Consider the following 14779-nt stretch of genomic DNA (forward strand, 5'->3'; position numbering starts at 1 on the left):
ACTTTGAAGTATGTCACTTTGGGGGTTGGGGGGCTGGCTTCAGAAGCTCAAGCCAGGCCCAGTGGCTCATTATCTCTTCCTGCTGTCTTTGGATCCCAATGTAGAACTCTCAGATACCTCTCCAGCACCATGTCTGCTTGCATGCCACCATGCTTCTCGCCATGATGATACAGACTAAATCTCTGGACTGTAAACCAGTCCTGTTAAATGTTTTTGTTCATTTCACAGCAATAGAAACCTCTACATAAGACACATACATTTAAGTAATCCATTCTCAAGTTAGGGCTAGCATTGAGGACAAGAACACAGATTTCATCTTCCCAAGTCTGCTTCGGAAGTAAGGCTTGATAATCTGGGGTCTCAGAAACAGAATAATGAACTGAGCTTCCAAATTGTCGCTGAATAGTTCCCAATTTTTTTCTCAAATAAGAAACACATTCTCCATCGTGTATTTATATGTGGCTTAACTCTGAACACTATTAAGAATGCCAAATATGTTTCAGCTTTGGGAAAACAGCCAGTTATCTGAAAAAGCACTTTCCCTGGGTCCTATGAGTCAAGACCTGCTCTAATTAACAACTTCAAACTTTAAAATACTTCTGGACACCAGATTATTTTAAAGTTATTTTGAATTCTGAATAGAAGCTTATTTAAATTCTTAGTAAATTAGTCCCTTCAATTATTCTAAGACACAGTCCCCCGGGGTTTTTTAGATAGTATTCATCCTCCTCCTCCCTCACCCAAGTTCCTCAAAACTCTTGGGCAACTTTTTCGAAAGAGTTCAACTTCATGTCATTTCCAACTATATAAGCAGGCATCCTGCATTTAGAACTAGAAATTTACAAACATGCATCCTTATAGAGTCACAGCCAACCCTGTGGGCTTTGCTGCTGGACAGGATGACTGCATGCCAGAGGGAAGGAGTCAGAAAAAGAACTTGGAGAATGTTTGCGAAGTAAAATCAAAATGCTGAACCTGATTTGTCCCTTCCTGTGTTTGACACAGCAAACTGAGGCAGAAGTTGTTACCCACTTAAGGGATATAAAGCCTAGTCCACATCTACCTGATTACTGGACATGTGAGTTCAGTTGGATGGAAGCCATTGTTACCCAAAATGACCAAAACAATCACTGAAAGGGATGAGCACTCCCTTAAAGTGGATGGATAAATTATATTATAAACTCATATAATTGACATTTATGAACACTCAGTTTGTCCTTTTCTTTATGAAAGACAGAGTAATTAATCTCTACCAATCAGTGAACTTGAAAACTTCTTAAAATTTGTTTTCACCAAAGGACTGAATGCCATAAAACAAATACACTTGCTTGATTAGTTTCTGTAAGGACATATTTTTCTCAGATGTAGACAACCATCTAAGATACTAACCAAGAGATTTTTGTGTAAATTTATATAGTTTATAGAAAATTAACAACCTGCTAAGGACAAACAAAAATATACGGAGAATTCAGGCACAGTAAGAAGGTTTGGGAATCTGTGTATCTTGACTATAGATACTTTCTTCCAACAAGTCATACAAGTGAACAAAACGAAAACACACATTCGCAGAGTAAATCCCCTAACCACACTTCAGACTGACTGGTACTTATTCTTCAAACACAAGTGAAATATTCCCTCTGGTGGACGCTTCTCCGGATTACCTGTACTGCTTTCTCATGTCATGTCCAACTGCATTGGTCTCCCAAATTTTGGTAGCAAGAACTCTAACCGTATTCAGGAACAGGATAAAATTCAGCTGAAAGACAAAAGAAGGTAATATCACAAATAAATTAAACTACTCTTCAAGACATTGACAGAAATTTGAATAATTTGAACTTCTTAGTATTCAAACTAAAAATTGCCCACTCCATAAATTTGAATGCAGAATCTGAGATGAGACAGTAAAGGCTACTGATTCTTGATTTGGCTTCATAAAAAAGAAAAAAATATATACATTTTAATAGCATGAGAAACCAGACATATCAAAGACTAATCTAACAGGAGCTAATTTCTAAAGTTCAGATGAAGCCCCATGGCAGGTTGGCAGGACAAAAACAAGTTATTGTATAAATGGGACTAATGCCCGGCATCTGCCTCTGTGTTCATGAAAATATTTCTCTTCTACAATGTGTCATATCTACTGGGAGATGCACATTAAGGATACTTTTCAGGCAAGATGCTGCATAAGAAAATAGCCCTCCACAAGGACCAAATATATCTGGGCCCAGGGGTCTTTTCTGAGAATGATACTCCAACCAAGAACCATGCATGAATATAACCTACAACCCCTGCTCAGATGTAGCCCATGGCAGCTCAGTGTCCAAGTGGGTATCCTAGTAATGGGAACAGGGACTATGTCTCTGACATGAAATCAGTGGCTGGCTCTTTGACACACACCCCCCCTCCGAGGGAGGAGCAGCCTTGTGAAGCCACAGAAGAGGACATTGCAGCCAGTCCTGATGAGACCTGATAAGCTAGGGTCAATTGGAAGGGGAGGGGGACCTCCCCTATCAGTGGACTTAGAGAGGGACAGGGAAGAGATGAGGAAGGGAAGGTGGGATTGGGAGGGAATGATGGAGGGGGGCTACAGCTGGGATACAAAGCGAATAAAATGTAATTAATGTAAAAAAATTTTTAATTAAAAAAAGAAAAAAATAAGAAAACAGCCCTGCTGTAGAATGTCACATTGAATTGGAAAAGTCATAGGTGTGGGAACCACGGGAGAGGACCAAGTTCTGTCTTCAAACAAGCAAGATGGCAGAGAGTGCTGGAATGAGCCCTGAGTGTAAAAGAAAGGTGCTTCTAGACTAATTGTGCGTGGCTGCCATTTCTTGGATACTCCCTAAGTTTCACATAAATATGAGATATCTTTATTGTGTTCGATTATTAAGGACCCCAAATTTTCCAATTCAGAGAGATTTAACCTGGAGTACCCAGCTATTAGCTGGAATTTGAACTCATCTGCATGTTCCATGCTGTGTTTAATGATCTCACACACTCTCTCTCTTCAGATGGATTTTAAAAAATACAATACATGAGAAAGGTGAGGCTATCCATGGAAGCTGCTTTCTGAACAGGCATATTTATAACACATCCCAGAATTTTCTCCTGGCAATGCAATGTGTCTGGGGTGAAGAACTGGGGAAAGGCTGAGTCATGGCAACTCTCTAGAAGAGATTGAACGCTAGGAATTTTGCCGAGAAGTACTGTGGGCTCATGACCAGCTGTGTGATGTTATTTGTCACTCCCCATCCCTTATAATAGAAGTGCAACCTTAAGCTCTACCATATTAAAATATCCAGAACCAAGGTCTCTGTCCCCATGTCATACTTCAAAGATAAGTTGTGAACCCTCCTCCAAAATTGATTGGAAGTGATACATACAAGTTAACCCAATAGTTTAATAAGAGAGACGATATATTCAAGAATGGCCAGATTGGTTATTAAAAATTAAGAATTGAAAAACTAAGACTGAGCAGAACTTGTAAGCTTCAAAGAAAGTACGAACATGTATATGAACACGGTGAATCATGTAAGAATAGTTGCATGAAATTCCAGACAATTGCTCTAAATAATTTAGAAAAATCTAGAATATAGGGTAACTAGAAAGTGTTGTTGGCTATTTAATATCTAAATCATTTTACAAAGAAAGGCTCTTTAATTTTCATAATAATTCTAGAAGATATATCATCGTCATCATCATCACTCCAGAGATGCAGAACAGATGACATTCCATATGGTCACACAGCCAGTGAGTGGCAGAGTGCTAAGGGAGATGACCCAGTGGATCTACTGTATACTCTTGGCCAGTCTGTTGCTGCCCATAAAATAGAATTGACTCAATAAAAGGCCTAATTGGATCAAAGATGTTAATTTTAAATCTGAGATTCTACATTTAGATAAAAACATTTTAAAATGTCCCTCAAAACAACAGGGTCAGCAAGAACTTTCTGACTGGAACTTTAACAGCATAGGAACCATCCCCTAGCATCAGATGGTGGCCCTACAACAAAGGAAACCATCAGGATAGCAGGCAGGCCACAGATGGGAGACAACCTTTACCAACTCCGCCTCCGACACAAAGAACTGCCGAAATTAAGTACCAAGTAAACAAAACAGCCAACCAACAAACATACTAGAATAACTGTGTGGAGAAGATGTGGGGGAAGAGGAACCCTCATTCCCTGCTGATGGGAAGCATGGTGAAAATTAATACAGCCAGTAGAAAAAGGGGTTTGGGGGTTCCTCAAAATATTAAAAATGAAACTAACATATTCCCCAGCTATTCCACTCCCGTGCGTGGGTATCCCATACCTGACCCCAGAGACATTTGCATTCCCATGTTTATTGCTGCTTTATTCATTATTGAAAAGAAATTGAACCAGCCTAGATGCCCATCAACAGATAAACGGATGTTCAAAGTCTGGTTCATATGTAATCGAACATTATTCAACTCCGAAGAAAAATTAAATGACAAAATTTCAGAAAAAAAACATCGATGGATTGAGAATGAATAATGTTAAATGAGGTGAGCCAATCTGAATATTAAAAGAAGCATGTTTTTCCTCAAATCATATCTACTCAATAATGTATACATGTATATATGTAAACAAATATATGTGTAGGGATCATATAACATTTTAAAAGGAGAACAAGAGAAGGCAATGAAACCAAGCCAAAATGCATATGAGTGAGTTCACATATATAATATACTTTGTGTAAATCCTTTAGGTACACTCTCAAAGTGTAACACATTTTAAATGTGGATTAGGTCATTATTGGGCACTGTCCACATGTAATCCCATGAGGAACCAATACCTTCCTTGGAGACATAAATTTTAAATTACATTTTATGAGACTGTTTCTCCAACCAAGGACCATGTATGGATGGAACCTAGAACCCCTGCTCGGATGTAGCCCATGGCAGCTCAATATCCAAGTGGGTTCCCTAGGAAGGGGAACAGGGACTATTTCTGACATGAACTCAATGGCTATCTCTTTGATCTCCTCCAACCCTGAGGGAGGAGCAGGCTTGCTAGGTCACAGAGGAGGACATGGCAGCCAGTCCTGAAGATACCTAATAAGCTAGGGTCAGTTGGAAGGGGAGGAGAACCTCCCCTATCAGTGGACTTGGAAAGGGGTAGGGAGGAGATGAGGGTGGGATTAGGAGGGAATGAGGGAAGGGGCTATGGCTGGGATACAAAGTAAATAACCTGTGATTAATATTTAAAAATAAAAACTATATATATAAATATATACAAACAAAAAAGAAAAAACAAACAAAAAAACACAAATTTTAGATTCAAAACAATAATGTGAAGATTGTTGGAATTATGTTCAAAATAATCCCATTCTTAAAACTTGTGAGGGTTCCTTGAATCTATTGTCTTTGGATTTTCAAATAACATGTCTGGAATTTGAAAACCCTGAGAAGTCTGTTTGGTTCCTCCCTCCCCACTGCATGTTATAATTCTAAAAATGTATCATTTTTGCTGAATAAATGTACTTTGCTTTAAGTATACAGAAAGCATCAAATGGAGATGTAGACAGAAATTCCTTGAGAACAGGACAGTCTGCTAAATGATTGTAAAGGACCTAACGCATAACCAAGTTTTCAAATCAGTATTCGAAACAAAAAGGAGTAAGCCAACAGCAGGAGAATGGATTCAGCAATGGAGGCCACACTGGAAGAGCCCTTCCAGAGGGTGGCTCCAGTTGTGTGGGGCTTAGGTGCTTACATGGAGAACATGGAACTGAGAACTAGCAAGCAAATTATTCTTCTGAAAAAAAAAAAAAGTCTGTAAACAAAGATACAGAGAAAAATCCCCTATACGAAAGAGAGATACGTGCAGTTAGAACAGCTGTATTGTATGCCAGTGGAGGGGCATGAAAAACAAACGGCCAGCGGCATCTGACATTTCACTGTGGTACCTTACAGTAATGAACGATATTCTTACTGGTGCTGCTCTAAAGGGAGAATCATGTAGAGTCCCTCCATGCCTCAGGCAGTGTTCTTGGAGGAAATGTTTGCTTGAAGCTTCATTTCATGTAAGCATAGTTTGTTGGAGTTTTTTTCTTTGTTTGTTTTGGGTTTTTTTTTTTAATTTTGTTTTCTGTTTTTAAATAGAGAGGGTACGGAATCGAATGAGTATTAGTTAACATTTAAGTCAAAACTGTGGCAATGTGGGTATAGCTCGGTGGGTAGTGCTTGCTGTGGAAAGCGAGGGGTCCCCATTTGTCCACGTACAAGCTAGACAGGATTATATGTGCCTGTAACCCCAGCATTGGGAGAAAGCGACAGGCAGATCCTGAGAGTGTGCCAGCCACCCAGCCTAGCCAAGATAGCTTCATGTTCAGTAAGAGTAGTAATAATAATAGTAATAATTGAATAATAATAATAAGGAAATTAATAGAGGATGGTATCCAGCATCCTCTAACCTCTGCATAAGCACTCAAAGATGCACACAGCTGATTACAAACACATACACTATATGCAACACACACACACACACAAATACATTAAATTAAACCAGTAACTTAGAGAATGACCTGCGGCAGATGGGAGCCTGGTCCTGCCCCTCACTAGCTGTATCACTCAAGAGAGCATCACAGTAGAGCTGATCCTGCTGGTGTGGGAATGATAAGCTGGCCCCAAGAGCGTGAAAGCAGGAGCACCGGCTCTGTCCCTTGCCAGGTGCAGGGCTGGGTGAGCTAGCCAGGGCAGCGCAGGAGAGCCGGCGGTATGTCCAGCTCAGCTTTCACCCAGACCCAAATCCAGGGTTAACCCAACATCTATCCCATCTGTGAACCGCCGGAGCATGTGAAGGGGGCCAGTCCTGCAGATCCAAAGCTGCAGGATCTCCATGACACAGGACAACAACAGGATATCCGAGAGGAGCCCCGTGAGGATCCAGTATTGATGGTGTGACAGAAGCCAGGGGCCTAGAAACAGGCCAATCACTCACTGCAATGATTGTTTGCAAGTAAAGAAGTGTGGACAAAAGGGTATACTGAAGGACACAGCTTCCACAATAAGATATTTTTTTCTTTGGGGGGTCAGGTTGCAAGGGTGGAAGATGGGTACGAAGGGACAGGAAGGTAATGGAAATTGGGATGCATAATGTAAAATTCACAAAGAACCAATAAAAAGTTTAAAATAGTAATAATGCCAATATAGAAACTGGATTTCTTCTTCTTGAAAATGTAAACAAATTTAAATGATTATTCTTATTTGTTTGGTTGGTTGGTTTTTCGAAACAGGGTTTCTCTGTGTAACCCTGGCTGTCCTGGAACTCACTCTTTAGAACAAACTGGCCTCAAACACACAGAGATCCACCTGCCTCTGCCTCCCAAGTGCTGAGATTAAAGGCGAGCACCACCACAGCCCTAAATAATTATCCTTAATGAATTAGAGATGAGTTTTTAAAATGTTCCAAGTTCCAGCCACAAAATCTCTGTCTCCTTTAGCCCTCCTTTCTCAGGACTTTCTCAAAAGCTATCCCTGAACCTCTGACACCCCAGCCTCTGGCCCGTTTGAATGTTGGCCAAAGCAATGGGAAGAAACACCACATCACAGTGCCTAAAACATTCCTGGTGTTTATTCTAGATGTGCTGAGTTAGAACACCTGAGCCAATAAGCTGTGCCTGCTCTCTACACTACCTGTGTTGAAGTAAATCAGCGCAGCCCGCTTTAATACAGATGTCCTGCTTCTTTTCTTCTTCTATTTTATTCAGTATTTTTATTAATTTTTGAGACCCTCATACAGTGCATTAAAATCACATTTACCTCTCCTCTTTCCCCTAACTCCAGATCCATCCCCCACCCCTCCCAACTTTGTGACTTTGTGCCCCACCCCCCTCATTTCTTAAGAGCATTCCGATTCCACTTTTTCTTGCCCAGATGCTCTTCCTGGTGCTATCATCCGCTGGGGCATAGTCCACCTGCCTTGGTCTCCCAAGAACTGGGCCGCTTTTCAAATAGCAGGTGCAGCTAAGCGATACCGCGGAATGGCAATAAAAACAATAGATCATCTAAAACTCAGTCTCTAAGCAACCCACAGCCGGCATTTTAAAACGATCCAAAGAACTAAAATAAGACATTAGAGCGGGCCAGTCACTGACACATTTGAATCTGTAGGCTTGCTCTTCTGCAGTCTGTCGATCATTTTCTGAGAACTCGTCAAAAATAAGCCAAGGGTCGGAAAATGGTCAAGGTGGGAACCATTTCGAAGATGTTTTCCTGATGGTAATTTGACGACACTAGCCCGGAGATCGCCGCCTTCAAACATCCCTGCATAAATCCATGAGGCTGTGAGAGCTGCCGAGTTTATAGTTCACACTGTGCGTGGTGCTAAGAAATGTGGACCAGGAGTGAGTACTCCTTAAGAGCCATTTTCATTGGTCTGTATTCACAGTTTTAGAGACATTTACTGCATCATTGAGCTATGGACCAGTCTCTGTGCATTTGACATGGGTCGGCTCTTCAGGTGACTAATGGTCTAGTTTGAACGAAGTACATTTAATACAGAGTTCACTTTTCAGGGTTTTATTTTTTCTTAATCTCGTGAATGTTTTGTTCAACATACCTGTAAAAAGGTATCTTAGAGAATTCTAACAGGAGGAACAAGATGATACCTTTCATAAAAACTTTTAGGAAAATCTTAAAAGATGAATTTTTAAAATATCATACCCATTGCTTTTTAAAATATGAAGAGAAGATAAACAGGCAAAATCTACTTTCTGTCCCTTAGGTCAATGATTCATTTCCCCCCAGCTGTTATCACAGGAGGGTCAAACTCTAAAATCAAGAGACAGGGATAAGGAAAATTGGTAAAAGAGGGGTTTATATAGATAAAGTTTAGTATGTAATTTTGACAAAATTGCAAATACCAAATTGATTTTTTTCCTAAAGAAAACTCTTCCTTCCACAAGTCTTCCTTAAATTTCTTAAAAATAGCACTACAAATGAAATACAAACTTAAATATATACCATAGAAGCTGTCCATGAGTTAGAGACTAACAAGAAATGAACTATGAATTTTGTATTTATATTTATTGTAGAATCAAATTGTAGTATTAGGATGGGGAGTTTATTACTTATTGTTTAAAAGCTCATTAATTCATATCAGTAGGCATATCAACTAAGTCAAAATATTCCTCATGGTCAACACATTGAGAAATAAACCAATACGAAGACTGAGTAAATGGGTTGCATTTAGGTGGTCTCTGGGGAGAATGAAAATGCCACATTTGACCTTTAAGCAGACGATTGTTGCAACAAAGGGTGAACGTTTGTTGCAACAAAGGGTGAACGTTAAGGTCAGGATTAACCAAACAGAACCCTTCTTGCCACTGACAACCAGACAAGAGGCTGTATCTTGGGTTTATTCGCTAAGCGGACCTCTTGAAGAACCTGTGAATAGTGCAGCTCTCCCCACTGAGGCACAGGATTTTGAGGGACAGTGCTGTCCCTAGAAATCTGGAAGACACAGTTTGCTCAGTGCAAGCTCCCAGAACAAAGGGTGAGCTACTTGAAGTCAACTCCGTGTCTTGCATCTACCCAACTAGGGCATCAGCCCGTTTCCACAGGGATGAGGGAGATGAAGGAGGAGACACATCACATCAGTTGAATCCCCCCAATGCAAGGAAAACACGGGACTGAGGGAAGAGAGAAAAGCACCCACTCCAGAGTGTATCCAATAGCCCCAAGTAAGGCATCCAATAAGAATCTCTCCAGAAAGAAAGAAGAGAAGAAAGAGAAGGGGAAAGACAGAAAAAATAAATTCTGGAAGAAGTTTCTATCCATCTAGCGGGATCCATCAATAAATTAGTTATATGTTCACATTTAGATAAGCACTAGTTAGATTTACTTTTCTTGGTTCCTTTAAAAAAAAATGGCTTCAATTGGATGGTGGCACATACCTTTAATCCTAGCGGAGGCAGGCAGATATCTCTTACATACAGCTTGTGACTGCTCAGAATTCCTTTATTCCCTTAAACTTGGTGTTCTCTCTATGCCACTGAGAAATCCTGACCCCATTCTATCTGATTCTAACCCTAACCCTAACTGCTGTTGGTCCAGTGGCCACTGTGCTCGAGGAAACTCTCAGAATGCATTAAGAGGATAGCCATTTCGTTGCCGTACTTACTAACATATACCATGCAGCAAGGGGCGAGGGAGGGCAGTCACCAGTCAGTGAGAAACCTTCAATTTCTTTGAGGTTTGGGACCATTCAAAAGGTCACCTTGAAGATGTGGCACACCAAGGAAGCAAGAGAAACGTATCTTAGCCTCTCAGGTTTCAGAAAGACGTGTGGAACAGACCAGCATTGGCAGAGGTGGACAAGTTAAACTTCAGGTCAACGGCTGGGTGAAGGGGCATGAGCATGCGCAGCAGAGACCCTGAGAGATGCTGGGTTCCATTGCAGGTGCCTGGAGCTCACCAGGTGACACTGTGTACCCTCAGGTTAGAGTATCGGCTCTCCCCACTTAGGATCTAAGCAGACTGGTCCATTTCCTTATTTACAGTTATTGAGAGCTGCCTGCACCTGTACAAATCAGAGGCTTCACTCTCCCTCCTGAAAATGGTGGAAGAGATTTTCCTTCGCTCCCTTTTCTCATATCACTTATGTAAGAAAACTTTGAAATATTTTCTCATCTCTTTGATACGTATATACTCATATACGTATATACATATATATATAATCATTTCATGTGATAACATAGGTCTTTTATCATATCAAAGCCCCAAGGATATCTTTCTCAAAACTTTGGAACCAATTCTTTAGAACACAAGCTTCAAAGGAGGTGCTCTTATCTCCTGGTTTTCTGAGTAGGAAGAGGAGCCTAAATTCTGCATCTTCAAGGTTCAAAGCTGCCTTCTGCCACAAGGCTTTGATGAGTTTACTTTCCCTATACATAGAGGTAGTTAACAAACACAGGTAATCACCCCAAGTTTAGGATGTCTCATGAGCACCAAATAGCACTGGGAAGCCCTCTTATATGAGAATCAGTTGTTGCTCATCTTGAAAACACCTATGCAATGGCTTGGTTTTGCTTAGCTACAAAAAATTAATAAAAAGATTTCTTTGCCATTGCAGCCCCTTAACCCAATGTGCATATAGCACCTGAGTTTAACAATTTGATTTTAGAAGTGTTTTTTTTTTTTTTTTCCTGAAGTAACTTTGTAGACAGGATTTCTGTGATAGATGTTTCCGCTTTTTCATTGTGTCTCCTTAACCAGGTATGGTGGTGCACTTCTGTAATCCCACACTTGGGAGATGGATGCAGAAGAATTGGGGATTAAAAATTGGTAACCTAGCCAATTCAAGACTGGCTATGAGATAGACAGACAGACAGACAGACAGACACAAACACACACTCAGAACAGAGAGACACACACAGAGAGATTTCCTCCATAGCAAAACTTTGTTCTTATCATCATAACAAAAAAAAAGTTCTGGGTAATTAAAAAGAAAGGAAGAAAGAAAATAAAACATTTAAAACAACAACAAAAGTAATAAGAGAGCAAAGCTACTGGACAACCAATTAACATGAAGCCTGTTAAAAGATGGCACCTCCAATGAGAGGTCAGGCAGAGCACTTAACTTTTCAGAATAGGGCCCAAAGCTGCTAAGACATCAACAAATTGCACAAACACTAAGCTACACAAAAAGAAAATAAGAAAACAATCCGATTCACAATAATAACAAAAGGAATAAGATATGGGGAATCAAGCAAAGAAAAGATTTGTAAACTTAGTTATAAATACTGTTGAAGAGAATTAAAGGAAACACAGATAAATGAAAAAATATTCTACTGGAATGAATGAATTTATTAAAATGTCCATATTACCCAGCTAGATCCCAATATCCAATGCAATTCTTGTCAAAATTCTAAATAAATTCTTTCTAAAAGTACTAAAAATGACTCTAATATTCATTTGAGAGTACCTAAGACCATAAATAATTGAAATAATATTGAACAAGACCAAATATTTTGACTCTGAACTATTTTACAAAGTCACAGTAATCAAAACAGTGTGACAGTTTCATAAAAATGACAGGTAACACACTGGAACTAGAGGCCTCACAAGTAAACCCATGCATATATGGATTTATATGATTAATGGAGTTACATAATTTATAATACATAGCTAAATAATTTTCAACAAAAATAGTGAGAAATAGCCAACATGGAAAAGAGAGTTTCTTCAACAAATGGTATTGAAACTACCTATCTATATGCAGAAGAATGAAACTGGACCCTTGTCTCACAGGGCAAATCAAATCATCTCAAAGCATACTAAAGACTTAAATTTAAGAACTTTAATTGGAAAACTCGGAAGGAAAACAGTATAGAGATTCTCTATAACGTTGGTCTGAGAAATATATATTTATTTATATATCTCCCAAACCACAGACAGCAAAGTAAAACCTGAATGCAGAGAATCCCAAGAAAGGCAGCCTAGCCTGTCCTCTATCTCTACCACCTCAAGACAGGCCAGACCTCCCTAGGGAGTCATAGCATGTCCAAGCGGAAAAATTTTTTAAAGGTGGTATAAACCCGCTTTGATGGTATGTGCCTATAAACTCAGGGCATAAAGGCAGAAGGATCAGAAGTTCTAGGCTAGACCAGGCTACATAGTAGCCTGCCTCAAAACAAACTATAGTTATACAAACAAACAAATATAGCTATACAGACAAGCCATTGCCCTGTGGTGCGATGCTCTGCCTCTCTTCACACCTCCACACAGCCCCAGTGAGAAGAGACGCAGGATGACAGTCACCCTCCACGTATGGATGCCATGGCAAGCAACTAGGAAGCCAGTTTCTCTTTAGTCAAATGTTTATTAAACTTCAAAAATGGGACCTCACATGTAAAGCAAGAAAGAGAAAGTGTAGGTAAGAATATTGCTTTATATCTTTCATCGTGAACAGAAGGTGAGTCAGGAAATACCTTGCCAGAAAAGTTACAAAAATAAAGGCTTACTCACTTATTCAAGATCTAAATGGTGACAAAGCTTTCTATTGTCAAAAACAGGCCACACCAAAAAAAAAGTCTTTGTCACTTTTGAGATGGTAATTTTTAGTATCTGTAAGATCAATATACCACTTGGTATACTCACATGGTATTGTTCTTAATGTCAAAGCAATGGCCTGGCAGTCTTTAAGCATAAGGAAAGAGAGAATACTCTACCACCACAAAGTTCTGCACAGCCAGAGGACACCTCATAGTGTCATGTGTGACCCATAGGTCACACAGGAACCAAAAACAGTCTCTGAGAGAAGTCCCGAGTCAAAAGTCACTTACAGACACACCTGCAAAGGGTCCACACTACATGGTCTAGAAACTTAGGTTGTCCTTTGTTACTATGGAGACACCAGTCTCTGTCCAGTTGTATGTTCTGGAACTCCTGGCAGCTTCTCACCAACCTCGAGTATCACTATGACCACAGAGACCTACCCACCCTCCGTTCCTTTGCTACCTAACAGTCCCACTGCTAGTCTCCTCCAAGTTCCAAGGACTCTCTGAATGAGAGCTTTGATCCCATGGCTCTTTGGTAGGAAAACCTTGGGTTCTCACCATGTGCAGAATTATGTCTCAGTTTCATATGAGACAAAAAAAAAAAAAAAACAAAAAACAAAAAACCTCTTCAAGGTCCATCCCCGGCTTCCCTCGTCCTCAGTTCCTAATGCTAGCTCATTTCTCAAATCTCCCCAATCTTCACAAATGGATGGATGGATGGATGGATGGATGGATGGATGGATGGATGGATGGGTGAATGAATGAATGAGGCTACTCCAATAATCACTAATTTTCTAACTTGTGGTTTTCTATTATTAATCTCTACCTTCTTTTGAAATAGATAATGAAATCACCCTTCATTTTCTGCTAGTTTTACTTATAAAGTACAGATCATCAAAACTGATGTAAAATAATCACTTCTTCTAGAATCCTAGGTTCTCAGACACAGAACTGGATTTGCCGTGTATCTTCTAACTCTTGACTCTGCAGGATTTATGTCTGTGCTCTCAGGAGTTCTCTCAGCCATTTGCACCAGCAATCTTACTATCTTAGGTGACGTATCTATCCACTGCGATCATCCAAATAAGCCCTTCCTTGAGAAGCTATCTATTAAGGCTTATTTCTTTGTAGCTCTGACTTCTCTTTTCCTTAAGTATCTACTTGACTTCTGAAATTTTCTCTCTTACAACTCAACTTTCTCCAGGTTATTGATAAAAATAAGGGAGATGTTGAGTTTCAGTGTAAATTTTGGCATCTGATGAGAACTTTCTGATACATTCACGGACTAATTAAACTATAAATATTGAGAAGTTTCTTTTACCCTTAAATTGTAATAATGAATCCCAAAGGCAATTATCAGTGGATAGAAAGTTATTATCAGAGAAAGTTGCTCTTGGACTGAACCACCAACCAAAGAGCATGGGCTGGTCCTAGGCCCTCTGCACATAGATAGCAGATGTGCAGCTTTAGTCTTCATGTGGGTCCTCCAATAACTAGAATGGGGGCCCTCCTGACTCTCATGCCTCCCCTCGGATCCCATTTCCTCCAACAGGGCTGCCTTGCCTGGCCTCAGTGGGAGAGGATGTGCCTAGTTCTGCAGCAACTTAAAGTGCCAGTGTGGGCAGGTACCAATGGTGGACCTCCTCCTTCTCTGAAGAAAGAGAGAGGTGAGAATGTGGGAGAGGGATCTGCAGAATAGATAGATAGATAGATAGATAGATAGATAGATAGATAGATAGATAGATAGATAGATA

The 14779-nt window shown here is 40.0% G+C and overlaps 1 protein-coding gene across 1 annotated transcript in view; it reads right to left on the reverse strand.

Annotated features, from left to right (window-relative positions):
- The window catches only part of Pth2r (parathyroid hormone 2 receptor), an 80526-nt gene that overhangs the window by 15210 nt on the left and 50537 nt on the right, over nt 1-14779 (reverse strand). Inside the window, exon 10 of the mRNA XM_055616793.1 lies at nt 1662-1756. Within this exon, the coding sequence (XP_055472768.1) occupies nt 1662-1756 (95 nt within the window). The remainder of the gene's footprint in view (nt 1-1661; nt 1757-14779) is intronic.

The sequence above is a fragment of the Psammomys obesus genome, unplaced genomic scaffold, assembly GCF_907164565.1.
Source record: "Psammomys obesus unplaced genomic scaffold, mPsaObe1.curated_primary_1811, whole genome shotgun sequence".
In the NCBI taxonomy this organism is placed as follows: Eukaryota; Metazoa; Chordata; class Mammalia; order Rodentia; family Muridae; genus Psammomys; species Psammomys obesus.